The sequence below is a fragment of the Dromiciops gliroides genome, chromosome 1 (genome assembly GCF_019393635.1).
Source record: "Dromiciops gliroides isolate mDroGli1 chromosome 1, mDroGli1.pri, whole genome shotgun sequence".
Taxonomy (NCBI): domain Eukaryota; kingdom Metazoa; phylum Chordata; class Mammalia; order Microbiotheria; family Microbiotheriidae; genus Dromiciops; species Dromiciops gliroides.
In genome coordinates, this window is record NC_057861.1 from 605,494,993 (window position 1) to 605,517,991 (window position 22,999).

A 22,999-nucleotide genomic window follows, 5' to 3' on the forward strand; every position below is an offset into this window, starting at 1 on the left:
CCCTAGATTATAGTTCAATTTACGTCACTTGAGCCATGTCCTCTTCTCTACAAACAGATCTAATTTCAGTCAGTCAGCTGAGCTGAAAATAAGGAAAGAATCTGTGTATCAGCAAAGATCTGAAGAAAGGTGAGATGGATACAATGAGAGCCCGACATGGAATGGGCTGTCCTAAGAGGCAGTGACTTCCCTCCATCCTTAGAGGTCTTCAAGGAAATGCTGAGTGACTACTTGTTAGGGGACGGATCTTGGAGGGGATTCTTGTTCAGGCAGGGATTGGAATTTGAGCTGAATGGCCTTTTCAGCTTGAGATGTTGTGATTCTGTGCGTCAGAAAGTCTCTTAGAAATGACAGAGACCCGGGGCAGCTAGGTGGCACAGTGGATGGAGCACTGGCCTTGGATTCAGGAGGTCCTGAGTTCAGCCGACTTCAGTCACTTTGACACTAGCTGTGTGACCTTGGGCAAGTCACTTAACTGTCATTGTCCCACAACAAAAAGAAAGAAATGACAGAGACTATATCACTTGAAATGGATATGACATTGTACTCTTTAACCTAGGGCATTATCCTGGGACCCAGAAGGGGGATTAATGGTTCAGGTCTAGTTATGTTACTTATTTTTAGAACTAACCAATGTCTTTCAGGTCATCAAGCTTTTTAAATGCCAGGATTGTTTTTTTTTAACCTTAGGATTCTTTCTTTAAAGGGGGTAAGATACTATTTCTTTTACTGATGAAAACACACGGTTCCTTGGCTGATTCTTTATGTAGAAAAAGCTTGTGAAGAGTTTTCTGAATCAAACCATCCTGACATTAGTTACTTTGGCATTTGTGGTCTGATTTCAACCTAAATTTGACAGAAGCAGAGTAACTAAAGAGAGCTCTTCAGAATTGGTAATAGCAGAAAGGTGTATAGATAGGACTGGGCCTACACCAAATGAGAAGTAGGTAAAGTTGGTCATGAGCTCTTCTGAATCTCTCCATTCACCCTCCTTTCTTATTTCTATAACATAAACAAAGCACCCATTGCTCTTGTGCTGCCCCACAGCTATCCAGAGCCTCTGAATGTGGTTTCCTATCTGGGCTTCTAGACCTTTTCCTAAAGAGGCAGTGTGGTTTAATGGATAGTGATCTTATCAATGGAGTACCCCAAAATACAATGATATATGATAGATATATAACTAATAATATGCAATAATAATAGTTCAGATTCGAATATAACAAGAGCCTAAGGGATATATCTGAAAAAAAAAGATACCCAAACCCTCTTAATTCTAGTGCATTTTTCTCTATTGATCATTTCCTATTTATCCTATATATAGTTTGTTTGTACATAGTTGTTTTCATGTGGTTTCCCCCATTAGACTGTGAACTCCTTGAGGACAGGGACACTTTTTTACCTTTCTTTTTATCTCCAGAGTTTAGCACCATGTCTGGTATACAAAAGGTACTTAATAAATGCTTATTGACTGACTGACTTCCTTGGAGGCCAGAAGACTTGGATTTCAATTCCTGACTCTGAAATCCACTATCTAAATGACTCAGGAATAGCCATTTCACTCCTTCGTATCCCATGCAAGTCTCTAAGTTGAGGAACCATTGTTCATCTGTATTGATTTTTCCCGTGGGGAGTTAGTTCCTGACACCACTGAAATCATAGGTCATGACCAATCTATATAAATCTCCAACTACCCAACTTTGCCCTAAACCCAAAAGTACTTTTATGATGAAATTTTGTCCCCTATTCAGACAGGTTCCCTGAGAGAATGAATATATTGGTTTAATCCAAACCAATGTGTTATATTCATTTAAAAAAAAGGAAGGAAGAGAAGAAGGAAAGAAGAAAGGAAGGGGGGAAGGATTAAAGAAAGGAAAAAAGAAAGAAAAGAAGGAATCAAGAAAGAAAGAATAAAAGAAAACCAATATATTTTTTAAATCACTAGCTATGTGAAAGGCATTCTTCTAGCACTGGGATATATTAGATAAATTAGCCATTGTCCTTAATAGGTTTGTAGTTCATTTGAGTATTGTTAAATTTTTGCCCCTACTAGGTAATACCTTTGCACTTTTAAAAAATTTAGACTTATTTTATTTTAGTTCCAAATTCTCTCCCTTCCCTACCTCCCACCCATTGAGGATGCGAAGAAAACAAAGTCCATGACAAATATAGTCATGCAAAACAAATTTCTGCATTGGCCATGCTAAAAAGAAGAAGAAGAAAATGTTTCAATCTGCACTCTGAGTGAGTTGGTTCTCTATCTGGAGGTGGATAGCATGTCTCATCATGATGCCTTGTAATTATGGTTGGTCATTGCATTTGCTTTTTGACAGGGACATTTGGGAGACTGCATAACAGAAAGGAGTTACACTAATAACTTGAATGTCAACACCATCCATTGTTAGTGGGGAGAGCCATATATTTAGAACTCTGAGGGACCTTAGACGTCATCTAGGCCTTTGTCTTCATTTTATGGATGGGAACAGCTAAGTAATTTGTCCAAGGTTACACAGGTAAGGTAGTAACAGAGCTGGATTTTGAACTCGGCTCCTCTGACTCTAAATCCAATGCCCTTTTCACTTCATACTTTATGGATGGTAGGCTTATACCATCTTTGCTTTAGAGCTGTGAGAGATCTTAGAGGCCATCTACTGCGGGCCTATCATTTTACAGCTGAGATCATTGAGGTCCACAAAGATTAAGGTACTTTGCCAAGGTCATATAGACAGAAAGCAGAGTGGGGATTTGACTCAGCATCTTCTGATACAAGTTCAAAAGTCTATTATTAGTCAGATGATGATTTTGACCACCCTTGAGTCACCACACACAGGTGGATCCTTCCCACATGCGTAGAATTGGCTCTCTGATGGATAGATATCAGTACCAGCCTCCCTGATCTGGCTCTTCTTGAAGGGGCAACAATGAAATGAGGACCCTCTTTGTCAGGAAATCTTTGATCTGCCAGTAAAGGTGTAAAGGTGTAGGGAACTAACTCCCCACAGGAAAAACCAATTTCTTTCTGATTATTTTTTTTGCCTGGGAGTCTAGAATTTAAAATATGGGGGGGGGGTCTACCACTTGCTCAGCATTCTTTAAATGGCTTTGTCTATATCACATCAAGTCTAAATATCTCAGACCTGTCATCAGATTCTCATTTCTCACCTTTTCTCACCTGTCTGGGGGGACTTTTCTGATTGACTCTTCCACCATTCCCCAGGAAATTCATTATTGGAATAGTCTCACCATCCTGCAAGATCTCATTAACCCTAAGACTCCATCTCATCGCTACCCTCTGCTTTTCTGATTGGAGGGTGGGGCCATTCACTCCAAACTTCCATTTAAGAAGAGAGCTCAGATCAAACATCTCATTTCTCACCTGCCTGTACTACTACCTTGGGACTTCTCTGACCGACTTCTCTACCTTACCTCCATATGGGGGCGTTCTCCTTCTCCCTTCTCCTTCCCCTCCTTTTTCAACTTGTGTGTGTGTGTGTGTGTGTGTGTGTGTATGGTCTTCCCCCATTAAATTATAAGCCCCCCGAGGGCAGGGACTGTTCTTTCTTTCTTTCTTTTCTTTTCTTTTCTTTTCTTTTCTTTTCTTTTCTTTTCTTTCTTTTTTCAGATGTGTGTCCCCAGTGCTTAGCATGATATCTGGCACATGGTAGGCGCTTAATAAATAATTATTGATACATTAGTCATCGTATTGATCAGGGTTCTTAAGTCTTTTAAGTTGTTTATTTTTATGTTATCATATAAATTATTTCTTAGTCCTCTTTAGTCTCTTCCTTTTTATTAGCTTTTTCTTTGCTGCCTATAAACATTCTCCTCTTCTGCCCATTCATTCTACTGTTCAGTTGAAGCTTTTTTTTTCTTTAAGTGAGGCAATTGGGGTTAAGTGACTTGCCCAGGGTCACACAGCTAGTAAATGTTAAGTGTCTGAGGCTGGATTTGAACTCAGGTACTCCTGACTCCAGGGCCGGTGCTCTATCCACTGTGCCACCTAGCTGCCCCCTCAGTTGAAGCTTTTTACCTGGACTACTGCAATAGCCTTTTTATTCTTTGAATTCTCTAATCTATCCCCCCCCACAATTAAGAGCCAGAATATATATATACTTAAAGAATGGGCAGAAATGTGCTGGAGCTCAACCTAACTGAACTTGCAAGAGCAGATTGTTAAATTTTTAGTGTGAGCTTTTCCACCTCAGAAATCGGAAAACTTTATAAATCAGGGCTTGATTTATCATTTTGTTGGTTTCCTAGACTTGAGAAAGTGATAGAGAAAATGTTAATAATATAGATTAAACTTAAAAATGTATCATATATTCCCCCTAACACCCTAGTAGAGCTGGTTTTTAAATATTTACCAGCACACCATTTAAAGTTATATTAGATCATGGCCATATTTAGGTTAGGGTACTTTAGCATCTAGCTGCCCTTAAATGGTATATAATTATACTGTTGAAATGGGTATTGTATTTTGTCAAAAGCTTTTTCTTCATCTATTGATAAAATTGTATGATTTCTGTTGAATTGATAAACTATGATCTTTATTTCAAATAGTTAAATTAGTTTTAAAAAAAGTAAAATTTGAACTACCATATCCTATGGGATAGAACTAATTTTAAGTTTTTTCATTTCCTTTTTCAAAAAGAAAGGTAGGTGTGAAAAAGCTTGTAACTTCTCACAACTGGACTAGTCTGCCTTTGCCAGGTGGTTATTTTTCCTTAGTTCACCTGGCAAATAATTTAAAGCTTTCATCCATTTATGTTTGGTTGTCATAGCAACTTAAAATTCTCATGACTACTTTGGGCTCTTTTTGAAGTCTTGATATTTATTTAAGTAGGAGGAAAAAAATCACTGGTCAACCAGGAAAAAGGAGTAAAAACGGTGTCATAGACTAGATTTTTATCCATTTTAGTTTTTGCTAATATTCATGTCAGTTTAACTCAAAAGGAAACCATTCTTTTTCATTAGAAATTTATGTGGATTTCAATGAATATATAAGGACTTCTTAAGATTTATTTTAAATTATCCCAAATTAATTGAAAAGCCTTTGTCCCGTGCAGAGAAACAACCTTTGTTTTGTGTATTAGGATGTTTTTGAAAAAAATTATATTTAAAATGAATCTATGTATATATCACACTTCGCCACAGTCTTCTATATGCTTTCGTATTGCCTTTACTCATTGGAAGTCTTTGAGGGTGTTTTGGTATCTGTAGTGGGCAGTCACTTCTATGTCTTTGACTTTGACTGTCTGGATTTACATATTACATTAAGGTCCTGCTTTATTAAATTTGAAAGCTGATTATTGTGCTAAGTGCCTACATATTAAATCTCCCCATTAGATTGCAAGCTCCTTGGGGGCAGGGATTGTCTTGCCTTCCTTTGTACACCCAGTGCTTAGCATGGTACCTGGCACATGGTAGGTGATTAACAGATATTTATTGACTGACTGACATATAAAAGGAGGTAGAGCAGGAAGTGACCAGGATTCCAGGATTGCCCTTTTTTTTTTTTTTTTTAAATGTACATAAGGAAGTTAACACAAGGCCCCAGGCGAGTGGTACAAAATGTACTGTCAGTGGAGGAGGGAAGAGCAGGGCGGACTAGTCTGCCATCTGGTAGCTTCCTATTTTTACTAATTATTTTTGCTAACTAAGCACTAAGCTCCTTTGTGCCTGTGCTCATTGGGAGACTCAAATGAAACAATGCAAGTCACTTGCTTTGGAAATATAACAATTCAGGATAAATGTCATTGGTTTTTGCGTGGTTTTATTGTTGTTCCAAAGGAATACTTGTATGAGCAGTGCCCTTTAAATCTGGCACCTGGATACAAAGTCCTAAACAGGCACCAGGAAGTGCTTAGTAACAATAAGTGCTTGTTTATTGACTGACCAAATATCCTGTCCTAGCTGGAGGTCTGATGTCAATCTATAAGGATGAAAGAGAAACAAAAGCACAAACTAGGGTATTTAGAGGCTCACAGGTAAACTCTCTTATATAGAGTTGTTTCCAAATTGAAAAAGAACTATTATGTGACACCCTGTTTACTAAACAAATACTGTCCTGGGGGTAGGTAATATATGGATAATTGTTGCTTAGTCGGTTCAGTTAGTCTTGACTCCTGGTAACTCTTTTGGGGGTTTTCTTGGAAGAGATACTCGAGTAGTGTTTCATTTCCTTCTCATTTTACAGATGAGAAAACTGAGATAAACAGGGTTAAATGACTTGCCCAGGGTCACACAGCTCACTAAGTGTCTGAGTCAGAATTTGAACTTGAGTCTTCCTGATTCCAGGCCTGACATTCCATCCACTGTACCACCTAGCAGCCTATATGTGTAATAGCTAATAGCTAGCATCGATACAGTAATTACTATGTGCCAGGCACTGTGCTAGGAACTTTACAAGCATTATCTCATTTGATTCTCCCAACAACCCTGAGAAGTAAGTGCCATTATTATCCTCACTTTACAGATGACAAAACTGAGACAGATAGCAGTTAAGTGATTTGCCTAGGGTCACACAGATAAGTGTCTGGGGCTGGATTTGAACTTGGGTTTTCCTAACTCTAGTCCTGGCACTCTGTACACTATGGTGCCACCAAATATTCTTAATACATATAGGTATAAGTCTATTAATTATCCCACAGCTGTAGTCTAAGAACCATAAACAGTGTGTGTTGAGCCTTGCCAAGTGTTCCATCAAAGGAATGGCAAGTGGGTATAAGCATAACCTGGGTTTGTTTTTTTTTTAAAACACCCTTATAACAGGGATCTCATACAAAAAGTAGTCTAAAAAATTAGAGACGTTACTGAATGTTAATAGACTCATAGATTTAGTCAGAAGGGATCTTAGTGGGACATGCAGTCTAATACTCTTCTTTAACAGATGAGAAACTTGAGTTTCAGTGACTTTGCTTCAAGGTCATATAGGAAGTAAACTGCCAATCTGGGAGGTTGAACCCATATCTTTTTTTTTTTTTTTTTGTGAGGCAGTTGGGGTTAAGTGACTTGCCCAGGGCCACACAGCTAGTAAGTGTGTCAAGTGTCTGAGGCTGGATTTGAACTCAGGTTCTCCTGACTCCAGGGCTGGTGCTCTATCCACTGCACCATCTAGCTGCCCCCTGAACCCATATCTTCTGACCAAATCCAGTACTTTTTCCATTGGACCATGTTCCATGGTGCTTTCTAACATTAGTGAGGAAACCTTAAAAAGAATCCAGTGTCTGCCTCCAAGAAGATTATGATTAATTACATGCCCTTTATCCATTTGTTCAAATATTATTGAGTATCATCTGTACTGTCCTGGGTACTGTGGATGATATGAGGATATATAAGACAGTCCCTGACCTCAAGGAGTTCATAATCTCTCTCTCTCTCTCTTTTTTTTTTTTTTAGTGAGGCAATTGGAGTTAAGTGACTTGCCCAGGGTCACACAGCTAGTAAGTGTTAAGTGTCTGAATCCGGATTTGAACTCAGATCCTCCTGAATCCAGGGCTGGTGCTCTATCCACTGCACCACCTAGCTGCCCCGTTCATAATCTCTTAAGAAAGACTACACAGACAGCTACAATCCAAAGTTGTTGATGCTTAATGCCATATTAGTAATATGGACAAAAACTACCATCCCTAAACAGCATACTTTCCAGCATACTTTCCAGGAATGTTCATGTAGATGATGAAGTTGACGTATAAGTTGCCAGAGTTAGCTTAACATTGGGGAGGCTGTGAAAGAAAGTGTGGGAGAGAAGCTCAGAAGAAATGGTACAAAGACATTCTCGAGGTCTCCCTGAAGAATTTTAGAACCCATTGTGATACATGGGAGACGCTGGTACACGACTGCCCAACATGGCGTGCCTACATCAAAGAAGGTGCTATACTCCATGAGCAGAGCAGAATTAGTGTATCATAAGCAAAACGTGAGCTGCCACAAATCCAGAGCCATTTCCATCCCAAATGTTCTAACCCAGTATTTGTGCCCGCCCCCAACATCATGATATTATTGGTCCTCTGCATGTATGAAAGACCGAATAACAACAATAATAGAGATGATAAGGACTAGAGGAGTTCAGAAGGGGGTAGTAGGAAGGGAATAAATATTTATTAAGCACCTACTATGTGTCAGGCACTGTGCCGATATTGTCTCATTTGAGAAGAAGATAAGAACACTTCTAGGTGAGGTGACCTGTGACTTCATGTGTGCCTTGAAGGACAGGTACGGTTTTCATAGGTTGAGATGGGGCAAGGGGGATTCCCCATAGAGAGAATGAAATGAGTAAAAGCATAAAGACAAGAAGTATAAAACAGGTTTGGGGGATAGTGAATAGACCAGTTTGACTGGAGTAGATGCTTCACGTGATTGCACAGAGGGAAATGGATCCTAAAAAGTTAAATAACAATGACTTAGGGCAAGTCATTTCATATCTGTGCATCCCAGTTCCCCCAACTGTAAAATGTAATATGTAGGACTAGAAGGGTCTGTACTCCTCTACAGCTTTCAACATATGATCCTGTCATCCTATGCCATTTGGAAGCAAGGAAATATTAATACACTTTTCTATGGTACTTAATGACTTACTAAGCACTTTCCCCACAATAACCCTCTGAGGTAGGTAGTGTATTATTTTTGCCTATTGTCCAGAAGACACTGAGGCTCTGACACATGGTTTCACAGCTAGAACTTGCTGGAGCTCAGATCACTACCCCACTCTCATTGGATTCTGTATATAGTGCTGAATTCTCTCTGGGTGACTAGAGGTACAAACTATAAAACAGTATGAAAAAACTTACAAACATTATTATATTTATAATAATATAATTAAATGATAACATTTAAAGTATAATATGCTTTTAAATCATTAAAAAGTGAAGTGGTTCTAGAAGAATGTTTGGGGTTAGAATATGAAGGAAGCCAAAGACTGATTAGGTCGAAAAATTGCAAGTAGAGCCCTATTCCTTGTAATATAACATGGGGCCGGGGCAGCTAGGTGGCGCAGTGGATAAAGCACTGGCTTTGGATTCAGGAGGACCTGAGTTCAAGTCCAGTCTCAGACACTTGACACTTACTGGCTGTGTGACCCTGGGCAAGTCACTTAACCCTCCTTGCCCTGCCAAAAAAAAAATATATATATATATATATAACATGGGGCCACTTATCATTAGGAGTTCAGCTGTAAGTGCTAGAGGATTTCAGAGGAGGGGAAAATCCCTGTGGTTGGGTATGGGCTAATATAAAGTACAATGTGAAAGTATAATAATGGAGTTAGCAAAGTGTTATTTTAATTTATAGGAGAATAAGATTACTTCTAACTGGAGGGTGAACTGGCCTTCATTCTGTCCTCTAGGGGCAGAATTAGTCTAATCTTTCTTCCCCATCAGTTCTTCAGATGCCTGAAGACAGCTGTCATGTCCCCTGACGCCCCACCCCCTTTACTGGCTTTTAAACATTCCCAGTTCCTAGTTAAACATGGTTTCGAGCCTCTCCACCCTCCTGGCCACCCTTCCCTAGAGAAATCCCATTTTGTCAGTGTTCCACCTAAAATGTTGGAACTAAACCTGAATGTGACCTTCTTGGTGTGGTGTGAATTACAGACAGGATAAGTGGACTGCCATCTCTCTTATTCTAGACACTTGACTTCGATTAATGTAGCCTAAGATTGCCTTGACCATTTAGGAAGAAAGGTAAGGAAAACGTTGAGAGGAGGCTCATCAGGATAAAAAAAAAAGCCACTTTGTATTTTGATGAAAGGCATTTGAGGTATAATGGATAGAAAGCTGCCTTCAGAGCTAGGAAGTTGAAGGTTCAAGTTTGACCTTTGACAAGTACTGACTGTGTGACCCTGGGCAAGTCACTTAATCTCTCAGTTGCCTCAGGCAGTTCTCTAAGACTAGATGTCACTGAGAATATACTGATATTCTTTGGCAGAGTGAGCATGCTCCCTAGGAATCCTCTATACTAATAATATCATATGTCTGGTTTTAAAAAAATAACCTTCAAAAAATTCACGTGTAAATTTCCAAAGCTAAAACTCATATCAGACACATAAAAGGAGGCTACACAGACTTTAAAAAAATACTTCAATAATAGGCTGAATTTTGAAAATAAACAATTTATAGCATGGTGCCAAAGTGCTGAAGTTTTAATAGATAAAGGAAATGAGTTTCTTTCCAGCTCATAGGAGTACTTATCAAAATGTAACGGGGTTGTGATTGTACATGTAGAAAGAATGCCTTTGGTTTGACAGAGCAGGGATAATCTCTTCTGCTTATGTTAGGCCCTGAGATGCTTCAGTACAAATTCCACTTAGTTTCAGTATCAACCCTGGAAAATAGACTGAAGGCTGGTTTGGGGGGCATATCAGAAACACCAGATTTTAGAGCTGTTCCTGGTCTAGTGCCAGGTAAAACAACTCCTCTAATATATTGGAAGGCACTGCCAGAATATATGTAGAACCTGATTCAAAGAATAAAAACCAGCTGTTGGATTCAAGGAATGACCTCCATTTTGGGGGAAAGGACATGTGCTCAGGGCAGAAATTATGTCAGGAGCATTTGAGAAAGAAAGAAGAGAGACCTGGTTAGAGAAAATCACCTCTTTGGGTCTACATACTTGGAAAAACCTTCCAAAATTGCTTTCCCCTCTTATCAGAATTACATTAGTATTGGTAACTGTCTTGACAATGGATGTCATTCACTGGCTCTCAGGGAAAAGTTAGCATAGTGCTTGTGTGCTGGGGGCATGAAACTGATTTATATGTGGGTCCAGAAATCTTATTTAACCTAATCAGCTCTAAGTAAGGAATGCAGACATTTCTTCTTCTTCTTCTTCTTCTTCTTCTTCTTCTTCTTCTTCTTCTTCTTCTTCTTCTTCTTCTTCTTCTTCTTCTTCTTCTTCTTCTTCTTCTTCTTCTTCTTCTTCTTCTTCTTCTTCTTCTTCTTCCTCTTCCTCTTCCACTTCCTCTTCTTCCTCTTCTTCCACTTCTTCCACTTCTTCCACTTCTTCCTCTTCTTCCGCTTCTTCCTCTTCTTCTTCTTCCTCTTCTCTCTCTCTCTCTCTCTCTCTCTCTCTCTCTCTCTCTCTCACACACACACACACACACACATTCAGAATAGCTCTTTTATTATAACAGTTTGTAAAAGGTGCCTGACAGTGGATAGCTAGCTTTAGACTTAGGGATCCCTAGGTTTAGGGTCTGCCTTTGCCACATACTGCCTAGGAGATCAAGGGGAAACTCAGTGCCTGAACGTCTTTTTTAAAGAGTATGAATTCTAGCTGAGTTGCCAGTCTATAACAGTAGACAGAACTTCCATCATGAGAATTCCCTCAGATGATAAAATCACAGCCTTAAGCTTTAAACAAAGAAATAGAAAGTGTTGCTGTTTTCCTAATTAACTGATACTTTGCTAAATATTTATATGCACCCCCAGCATAGTACACTGGTAAGATCATTTGGCTATGGAGTATGGGACCTTGGTCAATTCTCACCTCTGATTCTTACTATCTGTTTGACCTTGGGCAGATAACTTAGCCTCTCTGGTCATCGATTTCCTCATCTGTAAAACAAGGACTTTGGATTAGATGTCCTGAGCTCCCTTATGTCCTATTACATTGATATGCCATGACCTCCCTAGGCCTCAGTTTCCTCATTTGTAAAATGAGGGATCTCTTCAAGAGGGCCTTGGGGGTCCCTTCCAGCTCTAGATCTATGACCCTATGACCTGTTGATTTCTGGAGTATCCATGATAGAACAAGGTCAAGAATGGACCAGAATGAGAAGAGTATGGATGTGATCTGGTACAGACTGCGATCTGTCTCAGCAGAGGGAAAATGTCCATGTGGATAAGATCACAAATGCATTGATGTTTTCTTTTAAAACAATAATGAAAAACTCCTTAGGGGAAATGGTATTTTCTAAATCATTCTTGTGTTCTTTCTCTGGAACTTTGTAGTTCTAGAAAGAATTTTTAATTCATAGGATTTTATATTTTAAATGGACTTAAGAGCTCATTTAGCCCAAATCCCTCATCTTAAAGGTAAAGAAACTGAGTTTCACAGAAGCTTTTCCAGGGTCACAGATCAAGTAAATGACCCAGTGGAGCGAATGGTGTACGTGGAGTCAGGAAGACCCAAGTTCCAAGTTCGAATACTGCCTTAGTCATATACTAGCTGAGTGACTCTGGGCAAGTTATTTAACTTCTCTCGCCTCAGTTTCCTCACATGTTAAATGGAGATAATAATAGCACCCATCTCCCATGGTTATTGTGAGGATAAAATGAGATAATGTATGTAAAGTTCTTTCCAAATCCTGAAGCTATATAAATAGTAACCATCATTATTTTTAAACGGCAAAACCAGGATTAAAGCCCAGTCCCACTGGGCAGACTACCCGGTCAACTGGTGCCTCCTCATGAATCTGGTGTGATGTGCTGAAAATAATGCCTTATTGGAATGTTGTGAGAATTTGGAGGACATGACCTTGACATTGATCATGGTTTCAAAGGGTTTAAAGCAAAAAAACCCCCAACAACAACAAAAGAAAACTATAGCATTTTCCTGAATCTATTCTGAAGGGTAGCACAGGCCTTACAAGAATAAGACATCCCCTAAAAATCCAGGGGGCTCTGATGGAAATGGTGATTTCTCCCACTGGACTGCTATATTTAGGTTTGTGTCTTAGATGATCTTGTAACATGATGGCTGTGTTTATACCCCTAAGCTGACAGGAATGCCATTTACTCTGGATAATCTGAATTGAGTTGGGGAAAACAGTTGCTGAGGCTCATTTCATATGAAGATTGACTTTGCATGGCTGTATTTGTTAGTTACTTGATAATCTCGATGAACTGTATGGGTCAGGAGCATGCTTGTAAAGCGTACATCAAATACCACTATGCTAAATGTGGAAAGATTAGCCAGAGAACACCATAGGAGCAGACACCTTTTGGAAGGTCAATTCAATAAAAAATAGGATTTAGTCCAAGTGATTGCCTTTGAAGATGGGTTTTTCTCTCCCTATCTGTTTCAGGCAGCTACAGTCCATTGAATGGAACAAGGTGTGTTTCTGTTCTTTTCTTGATGAACTGTCTTTTCCTTGTGTCATTTCAGGGGCCAGAGTCCGCCAGTTGCTGAATTTAACTTACTACTGAAAGCACATACTTTGGAAACCTATGGGGTGGATCCCCATCCCTGCAAGGTAAATTTCTCAGTCAATCCAAAAATATTTATGAAGCACCTGCTATGGACCAGGCATTGTTCTAGACACCGAATGTCCTACTTGCAAGGAGTTTTCATTTTAATTGGGGAGCAACAAATACATAATAAAACATAGACAGTATAATGTCTAGCAGAATGATTTCTGAGTCTCAACTGATTTGTCATCCAGACACATAGGACTCAGTCTTTCTTGTCCTTCCCTAAGAAATATCCAGTGAAATCAGTACTCTACATCTGGAAAGAATACAGATCTGTAAGCAAGGCCATCTCTGAGAACTTTTGGTGATCTCTGGTCTCCGTTTCCTAGTATGAGGTTGTTAGAACACAGTTCAGATTGCTACCAAGTATTTCTGGCCCCTTGCCAGGGAGACAAGGAGTGTGGATTAGTGTCCTTCTTGTTTAATTGTGATAATGGGATCTACTTGGTCTGTATTTTTTTATTTTGAAAATTCAAAATAAAAATTGAAATTGTTTGCTCTTTAAATAGACAGCTTATTTCCAAGGGAAATCCAGGCTACTGCATTTGGAGGCAAAGTACTTGGATTCAGATCCTGACTTTGTCACTCACTACCCATGTGGCACTGGGCAAGGCATTTCGCTTTGTTGGAAATCCGTTTTCTCATCTATAAAATGAAAGAAGTTGATTTTAGTTGACCTAAGTTTTACCCTCCCCCCACCCCCCAGCTCTAAATCTGTAATCCTAAGGCTATCAATGTGTTTCCAAAGAATGGGTTGGAGGGCGGGGTGAATGAAAAATTAGAAGTTATAGGGAAACATAAGATATTTTTTATTTTTGTGTTTCCCAAGGTAAATTATTTAGCTGGTTGAAAAAGTCTCATCTTTTGAGTGCTCTAAAAGCCTTTTTACATTTTTAAGGAATGTTTTATGATAACAAAGTGCCCTCATTCTTCAGCATTCCAAACTAACCGCAGGGGATCAGCCAGATATGTCAAAATAAGCCTTTGAATTAGTTTTACTAAGTCATCATTGCCTAGATGTGGCAAGGTGGGTGGGACCTCAGAGGCCATCACAGCCAAAAGCCACATTTTATTGATGCGGAAACTGAATCCTTGGGAAATAAAGTAGACTGCCCAAGGGTCACACAGGCAGTTAACTGAAAGTCAGGTCCTTGGATTCTGGAACCAGTGTTCTGTAATAATGCTTAGGAATTATAGTTCATCTAGGTATATGCAGTGGCTTCTTCTGCCCTTCTTCCCTTCCTTTCCCAACCCATACCTCTTTAGTGAATTTAGTTTTAACCACACAACTAACCCTGTGTGCTTTCCTAACTTACTTCTTAGGGTCTTGTCTGATAGGTTTTCTTAACTATGAAGGTTAGAAATGGACACAGACAGAATTTCACATTTGGACAAGGAAGTCAGTCTGGGGCAGACTAAGAGGTGATTTGTATCTACTTAGGTTTCAGTCTTAGCTTGAACTCCCATTAGCTCAGAAATTTTTGAGTCCTTTGTCTTTACTTAGCCTATGACATACCCAGTTTCTAGAACTTTCTGGTCTTTAAAGCATGGTACAATAGGAAGAATATTAGCTTTGAAGTCAGAGGATCTTTATTCAAACCTTGCCTCTCATGGTGATTGCCTGTATGACCCTGGACAAGTCACTTAATTTCCCTGGGCCTTGGTTTTCTCATTTGTAAAATGAGTTGGATCAGAAGGTTTCTGGGAACCTATTGCCCATAGTAGCTAAAGACTGTTCCTTTTAGATTTTTATCCTAATGTGCTTGAGATCCTGGGTAAACTCTTTTTTTTGTTGTTTTGTTTTGTTTGTTTTTTGGTTTTTGTGAGGCAGTTGGAGTTAAGTGACTTGCCCAGGGTCACACAGCTAGTAAGTATCAAATGTCTGAGACGGGATTTGAAATCAGGTACTCCTGACTCCAGGGCCGGTGCTCTATCCACTGCGCCACCTAGCTGCCCCCCTGGGTAAACTCTTATTAGTGAGGTATCCACTTACATTTTTTAATCACAAAGATTAGCATGGTATCTTGTTACCTCTAAGAGATAGCAATATGGCTAAACCTACGTGGATGAGCCAATGTTAAACAATTTTATCTTCCAGTCCAAGGACTCAGAATTAGACAATATCAGAATGAATTTGTGAATTTGCCTGTGGGATATCCTATTTTCTAGGAAAATAACAGTGGGGAGGAAGAGGAGCTATTGTCTCTGTTCCATTTTTTGGTCACCTCTGCCAACGTTCCCTGTGAGTCTCTGCTCTCCCAAATCTCATTGTTTGGAAAAATTTATCATGGAAGTGCTTGCTTAGTGCCCTATTGCAATAGGAATTAACCTGGGCTATGGGCAACATAACTATACTATGCCATTTATTTTAATTTTTTAAAAAATTCAAATTGTTTTTAAGGATTCAACAGGGACGACGACATTTTTAGGATTCACTGCTACGGGATTTGTCGTGTTCCAGGGAAATAAAAGAATCCACTTGTTAAAGTGGTAAGTGTTTCTTTCAGTGATTGGAAAAGTAAATTATTTTTGTGCTCTTTTAAAATTTTTTGCATGTTTTAAGAAATTTCAAGCAGAATACCCAATTTTCTTTTCTTTGCCCTAACACTTCATTATAAAGCAATTTTAGTTCATGAACCAAATACGAACTAAGTTGTTTTGTGTCAATTTTTAGTAGTAAATCATATTTGGGGGTGAGCATATGTCACTATTAGGGTTTTGGAATCCTGGCCAGACAGACACACTCTGAGAGAGGGATAATGGCCCAGAGGAGTTTTCCAGAGATATAGTGTCTGAGGATCCTGGATATATCTTTTGTCCTAGTCCAACCCCTTAGGGAAAACCTTCCTGCTTCAAGGGCAGCAAGTTCAGTTACAGTCAGATATCTAGGGACACCTTCACCACATCTTTCTTTGCCACTATTCCTAGGGTAGTAAGAGATGATCAGTAGGGTGTGCAAAGGCAAGAAAGAGGAATATCTCTGGGGTCCCAAATTCCCAAAGAGTCTGTCTAGGAGCCTTCCCCCTCAATCATCTTTCCTTCCTTCCTTCCTTCCTTCCTTCCTTCCTTCCTTCCTTCCTTCCTTCCTTCCTTCCTTCCTTCCTTCCTTCCTTCCTCCCTCCCTCCCTCCCTCCCTCCCTCCCTCCCTTTCTCCCTTCCTTCCTCCCTTCCTTCCTCCCTTCCTCCCTCCCTCCCTCCCTTCCTTCCTCCTTTCCTCCCTTCCTCCTTTCCTTCTTTCCTTCCTTCCTTCCTTCCTTCCTTCCTTCCTTCCTTCCTTCCTTCCTTCCTTCCTTCCTTCCTTCCTTCCTTCCTTCCTTCCTTCCTTCCTTCCTTCCTTCCTCCCTCCCTCCCTCCCTCCCTCCCTCCCTCCCTCCCTCCCTCCTTCCTTCCCTCACTCCCTTTCTTCTTCCTTCCTTCCCTCCCCCTTCTTCCTCCTTCCATCACTCCCTTTCTCCTTCCTTTCTTCCCTCTCTCCCTCCTTCTCTCCCTTCCTTTTGCCCTTCTCCCCCCTCCTTCCCTTTTTCTTTTTTTCCTCTACCCTAAATGTTTTTATCATAAAACATTCAGCTACAAAAGAAAAATGAAAAATTGCCTTAGATGAACCACAAACACATTTATTTACAGTTCATTTTTTAAAAAAATCACAGTTTGCTTTCATGACTTCTTCAGAACCCTTTTTCTTTTGTTTCTAATATTTGTAAAATTATATTTTATAATATGTTATCTTTTATAGTACTCTCTTATTATTCTTTTTACATATCTGTCATTTCCCATAAACCCATCTCTCCTATACCCTTGAATAGAAACCGTCCTTTAAAAAATATGTATCATCAAGCAAAACAAATCAAGATGTTGGCCATATTTGAGGTTCTGTTCCTCTAGTCCATCCTCCTGCTACTGTCAGGCTGCTTCATCATCAGTCTTCTAAAGTCTTTGTTGATCCTTGCTTTAGTCAGTGCTCTAAGATCTTTCAGAATTGCTTCTCATTATTATGGTTACTGAATAAGTTGTCCTTCTCCATTTTCCTCTCCATCAGTTCATATAAGTCTTTCCATAGTTATTCTTTTCTCTTTCAAAGTTTTCCTTTACATTATTGTACTTTTTGATCAAAGTATTCACCTCTTTTCACATTGCTACATATGAGTCTTTTGAAGCTATTGTATTCATTATTTCCTAAGCCGTGGCAATATTTCATTATATTCATATACACCATAATTTGTTCTACCATTCCGCAGTTGAGAGACACTTTGTTCCTAGTCTTTGGCTACAACAAAAAAAGTGGTGCTACAATCATACCCTCTCTTTGTGAAATGTATATCAGACATTTTTTTCAAAATACACCAATCCTCAATTCTCTTTACTTAGAGGCAATTTGGTAACCCAGGTAGAAATGTTGGTGCCATCACCTCACACTTTTCCACTGTCCTTAGAGCTGTGTCATAGCCCAATAACTGGTGAAAATGGTTGGTATGAAGGTACTACATGAACTTTTCCCTGTCTACACTCGAATTCTCTTCCTTTTTCCACTGGTCTTGCATTTAAGTCTGCTAAATATCCCGATTTTAGATTGAATGAAAGAGAACTAGAGACTATTTTAGAAACATGTCATCAAATATTTTGCCTCTAATAATTTTTTTCTTTTACTTTTCAAATGAAAAGGACCTCTTCCAGTGAAATTTGGGATCGTAGCTTTTCTTCTTTACTTCTCTTTAGCATACTTACTCTTTGGGGGGGGGGGGAACGGGGCAATGAGAATTAAGTGACTTGCCCAGGGTCACATAGCTAGTGTCAAGTGTCTGAGGCAGATTTGAACTCAGGTCCTCCTGAATCCAGGGCCAGTGATTTATCCACTGTGCTACCTAGCTGCCCCCTAGCAGATTTACTCTCTTGGGCCCTTAGGACCTAATTAACTGGCATGGAAGAAAAATTCTCTGCCCTGTGTTTACAGAGGAGTAAAGGTGGGCAGAATTATTTCATGAATGAAAATCTCTAACAAATCAGTTTCAATTTATAATTTATGTTATCCCTGAACAAAGAAAAATTTACAATGTGGCAAAGCATCTAATAGATCAGGTGAAATTCAGTTAACATTTTGCTTCAGCAAGTAGAACAGAAGCCACTTAACTTTTGGAACACTCTTGGAGAACCATTTTCTCATAATCATTCAACCTCCCTTTGACCATTCCCTGTAAGTATTCTCTTTTCCAGTTGGTCAAAAGAGTTGGTCAAGAGATACTTCCATTAATTGACATAAAAGGGACTTGTTCCTTCTCTTGTTTTGGTCATTGCCTTAATCACTTCACTGATATAATAAAACATCTTTAAGATTAGTCCAAAGGTTTGAGACTAGTATTATTTAATAATGTTTTCTTAACATTTCCAAAAAGGGGTGGAGTTCATCTCCTTCCATGCTGGTTTGACTGTAAATCTTATTCTGCTAGAATATAAATTCATTTCAGGGTTCAAATTATATATAGGGTATCCTGAAAAGTCTTAGTGCAGTTTTTCACTTTAAAAGTTTAAATAATAGCTTTAAAGCTTTAATAGCTTACAACTTCCCTAAGACTTTTGGGACACCCCATATAAATAGTTATGTTATAGCTACATAGTCTCATTCATTTGAGCAAGTTGGCTTAGATTAATGCATTGCCCATACTCTCATGGGCTTCTATTCTATATTTATTCCCAATTCATCTGACTTCTTTCTGATATTGCTTGGGGTATTGGGAAATATGTGGGTTCCTCTTCACGGAGGGGACTGAGGGAGATATTGGCTCATCTTCCCCTATCATATGATTTCTTGGAGTCAATCCAATGTCTTAACATAAACATGGCACCCAAAAGAGTTATTGGAATCTTAAACTGTATCTATCGAGAGAGGCATATTGGCCTGAATGAATGATGTGTCCCTCCTATTCTGACCATCATTCAGACCACGTCTGTGGTATTGTGTTCAGTTCTGGGTGCCACATTTTAGGAAGGATGGGAATAAGCTTCCAGTGGAGAGTGAGAAGGATGGCGAAACACTGGAGCCTGGGCCATAGGAGAACAGATGGAGGGGCACAGTGGATAGAGCACTGGCCCTGAATTCAGGAGGAACTGAGTTCAAATCTAGCTTTAGACACTTACTAGCTGTGTGACCCTGGCAAGTCACTTAACTCTGCCTAAAAACAAACCCCAAACCAAAAAAACAAACCAAATCAACCAACAAACCAACAAAAAACAGATGGGAGGAAAAGTGAGAGTCCTTAATCAGCTGAAAAAGCTAAAATCATGTTACATTGAACCCATGAGGCATAAGTGAGGTTTCTTAAGAAGCACATGACAGGGGCGGCTTGATGGCGCAGTGGTAAAGCACCAGCCCTGGATTCAGGAGGACCTGAGTTCAAATCTGGCCTCAGACACTTAACACTTACTAGCTGTGTGACCCTGGGCAAGTCACTTAACCCCCATTGCCCCGCAAAAAGAAGAAGAAGAAGAAGAAGAAGAAGAAGCACATGACAAGTGTCTTCCAGGATTGTCTGTATATGCTGAATTAAACTCATTTGGCTCTGCCCCAGATTAGTGATGTGGCCAAAAGCATACTAGACTTGGGTTCAAACCCAAGCTGTGTCATTTGGTAATCTGGATGACCTTGACAAATCATTTACCTTCTGTTAGCCTCAATTTCCTTTTCTGTGAAGTGAGAGTGTTGGATTAGGTGACCTATAAAGTGCCTTTTGACTCTAATCTTATGATTCCCCTGAGATTCAGTCCTTCTATGTTGTGTTTCTGTTCTAAATTGGGTTCAGTTCTGAATTAAACTGGTATCTCTGCACACACTTCAGCTTCCATCTTAGGGTTTAGGTTCTTTTCTGGATTCCTCTCATTGTTCCTTTGTAAAATCTTTCTTTCCAGGTTCCTTCTTTCTGCCTAAATTCCTCTCTGTCTGCTCCTCACTTTCCTAGCTGACTTACCTATTGCCAGTTAATGTGTTCTCTGCTCACTGCCCACGTGGCAGTTTATTCTGTTCATATCTTCCTTTTTCTTATACCTGTTTTCACTAAAAAGAAAAACAAACAAACAAAAAACCCTTCTTATAATTTTTCTCCCTGGTACCCACTCAGTTCAATATCATAATCTTACTCTTATCCTTGTCTTTTCCTTCTTCTTCCACTGCAACTGGCCCCAAGAAATTGTGTCCCAGGATTTTTTTTTACTTCTGAAATTAATGTTCTCAAAACGAGAACTGGGAAGAGGCAAGATATGAAAATTGAGCTTCCTATGACTTGCAGTTCATCAGAATTGAGCCTTCATTGTGACATGTGAGACTTGATTGACCAATCAATAAATAAGTATTTGTTAGCCATTTCTGAGCCAGACACTGTGCTATATTTTTGGATACAAATGCAATGAATGAAACAGCTCAAAATGAATTACATTTACAATTACAATTATGACAGGGTGGGATAGGTTTTTTACCCTACCATTTTGAATATATACATTTATAAAAAATACTCATTTTATCTTCTTGCATGTTGTTTCCTGGCAGTTACCCATTTTGTATCTCCTTAATTTTACTTTTTGCACAGATCCCACATTTGTCATCTGTTTTAGCTAGCTCATAGTCAATATTTTGCTGCAGGTTTTATTTACTAAATAAGGACACAGATTTTCCTTTTTGGACCTGCTTGATCTCCCTGTTTTTCCTCCTTCATGAAGTCCATCTCATTCTTAACTGTTTTTGACATATACAAAGATATGCTCACAGCCTCACTCCTTCTTTGCTAAACAAGTTGCCAAGTATGATGAGTTGACCAGCTTTATGGTGACTGGTTGGAACTCTTCATCTCAACGAAGGGTGAGCTCCCTGTTAACCAAAGAACTTCAGGGAGAAAGGGTTGGTTTGGGGATGCCTCTGCCCTACTGGGGGAAAGAGACTCTACAGGAAGACTAGAATAGTCCACAGCAAAGTTCCCAAGGGCCTTGAATAGTTATTCACCCAAATCCTTGAGTGCCTGGGACTCATTGAGGTATATGCTCATTTTCACTCCTAAGCAGATTTAAGAGATTGATACCAAGATGTTAAGTTGCAAACCAACCTCTACTACATACACAGAGTTTGATTAAAAGGAAAAAAAAACTGCCTCAGGCCTAAAAGTAGCTCAGTCCCTTAGATCTGCTCCACTGAGCTCTTTGTTATGCTGATGTAGTTCTTAAAGTTTAATGGTGGTGGTGTCCAAAATATTATTCTGATGGGCTCTTATATATTTATTCCTGTGGCGTGTGGATTGATTGAAATGACTGAGGAGACAAAGGTTTGAGCTTATGAGCATATTGATTTATTAAGTATTTCATGCCAATTACATAACAAATTAGGATCAGGCCTCTTCAGCTTGGCACTAGAGCCCAAATGCAGGGGGAGACAATTTTTTATGCATTAGAAACAATCAAATAAGACCAATTAATTAAAAAACAATTAATAGGGTATTAACATATATACAAAATTAGTTAATTTGATTTCTAATTGGAAGAAAGATATGGGGCTTTCAGAGTTGGGAGGGGGAGAGTGAACAGGTACAATTTCTTGAAATCAGAAAAAGAGGTGTTCCACCCCTCCACCCCAGGTATCTGTATTCAGTCAAAGAAACTAAGAAACAGTATGGGGTGAGTTTTCAAATAAGACATATGGGTTGCTTGAGGTATATAATTGTGAGAAAATTCCCTGCATCAGTCTTTGGATCTGACTGGGGTTTCTGGTCAACATAACCTAGATCCTTAATTAAGGATCTCTAGCTAACAGGTAGAGGTGGTTCAGTTTCCCAGCCACACAGGGCTAAGTTCAAACAATGCAATAAAGTTTTCTCATAATTCACATAATTGAATAAAGTTTTCTCACAAGACAGAAATTGGACTGGACCCACAATTGAACTGAGCTAGATCTAGAATTGAGTCACAAGAAGGAATCAGTCTGGATCACACGACCCCCACAATTCCCACATTACTTCAATTCCAGACCTGAGACATTGCTCTTCTTGCTTCTGTCTGAAAAAAAACAACAACAAACAAACTGTATGGCTCTTCAGCCTTTACAAGTTTATTTCCCAAATCCAAACCAACTCTGTCTTTGTTAATTCTCACTGCCTTTTCTCTGCCTCACAAATCCGTGGCTCAGTCTGGAGCAGGCACAATTTGTTTCCATAAGTGGAGATGGAATTATTGATCATTTCTTGATAACCATTCTCCCACCTTAGGTTAAACCAAGGCTAGCTTTTCAGGCAAGTTTGATTGGAGAAACCATTCAAAATAATATGGAATCATTGTTTTCATTTCATTTTGCCATTCATTGTTGTGCTTCTGGTTGGTGAAAGGGCAAACAATTTCTTCATGAAGATGGAGGGCAGGAATGAATGACTGGCCGTGTGTGTGTGTGTGTGTGTGTGTGTGTGTGTGTGTGTGTGAGAGAGAGAGAGAGAGAAAGTCAGACACCATATTATTTCATTCGTTCCAACTTGAAATGACTATTTTTTCCACTTCACCAAATAAAACCACAAATAAATATTGATATGATTGCTAATAATGGCATAGTGAATAGAGGACTGGCCTCAGAGCCAGGAAGACGTGGGTTCATATCCTGCCTCTGACACATGACTGTGTGACCCTGGGCACTTAACCTCTCAGTGCCCTAGGCATCTCTAAAACTCTAAGTTACAGAAGAATTGCTGATTTGCATCAATGGAGAGGTTCCCCACACTGATGAAATCACAGGTTTGGACCAAAATAGTTTTGTTTTGTACTTTTTTTTTTTTTTGGCAATGTACATGATGTTCCTT

At 39.3% G+C, this 22,999-nt stretch overlaps 1 protein-coding gene across 1 annotated transcript in view; it reads left to right on the forward strand.

The window, feature by feature from the left end:
- Nucleotides 1-22,999, forward strand: part of FRMD3 (FERM domain containing 3) — a 350,587-nt gene that overhangs the window by 272,091 nt on the left and 55,497 nt on the right. Inside the window, exons 7-8 of the mRNA XM_043977037.1 lie at nt 13,102-13,189; nt 15,589-15,677. Of these exons, the coding sequence (XP_043832972.1) occupies nt 13,102-13,189; nt 15,589-15,677 (177 nt within the window). The remainder of the gene's footprint in view (nt 1-13,101; nt 13,190-15,588; nt 15,678-22,999) is intronic.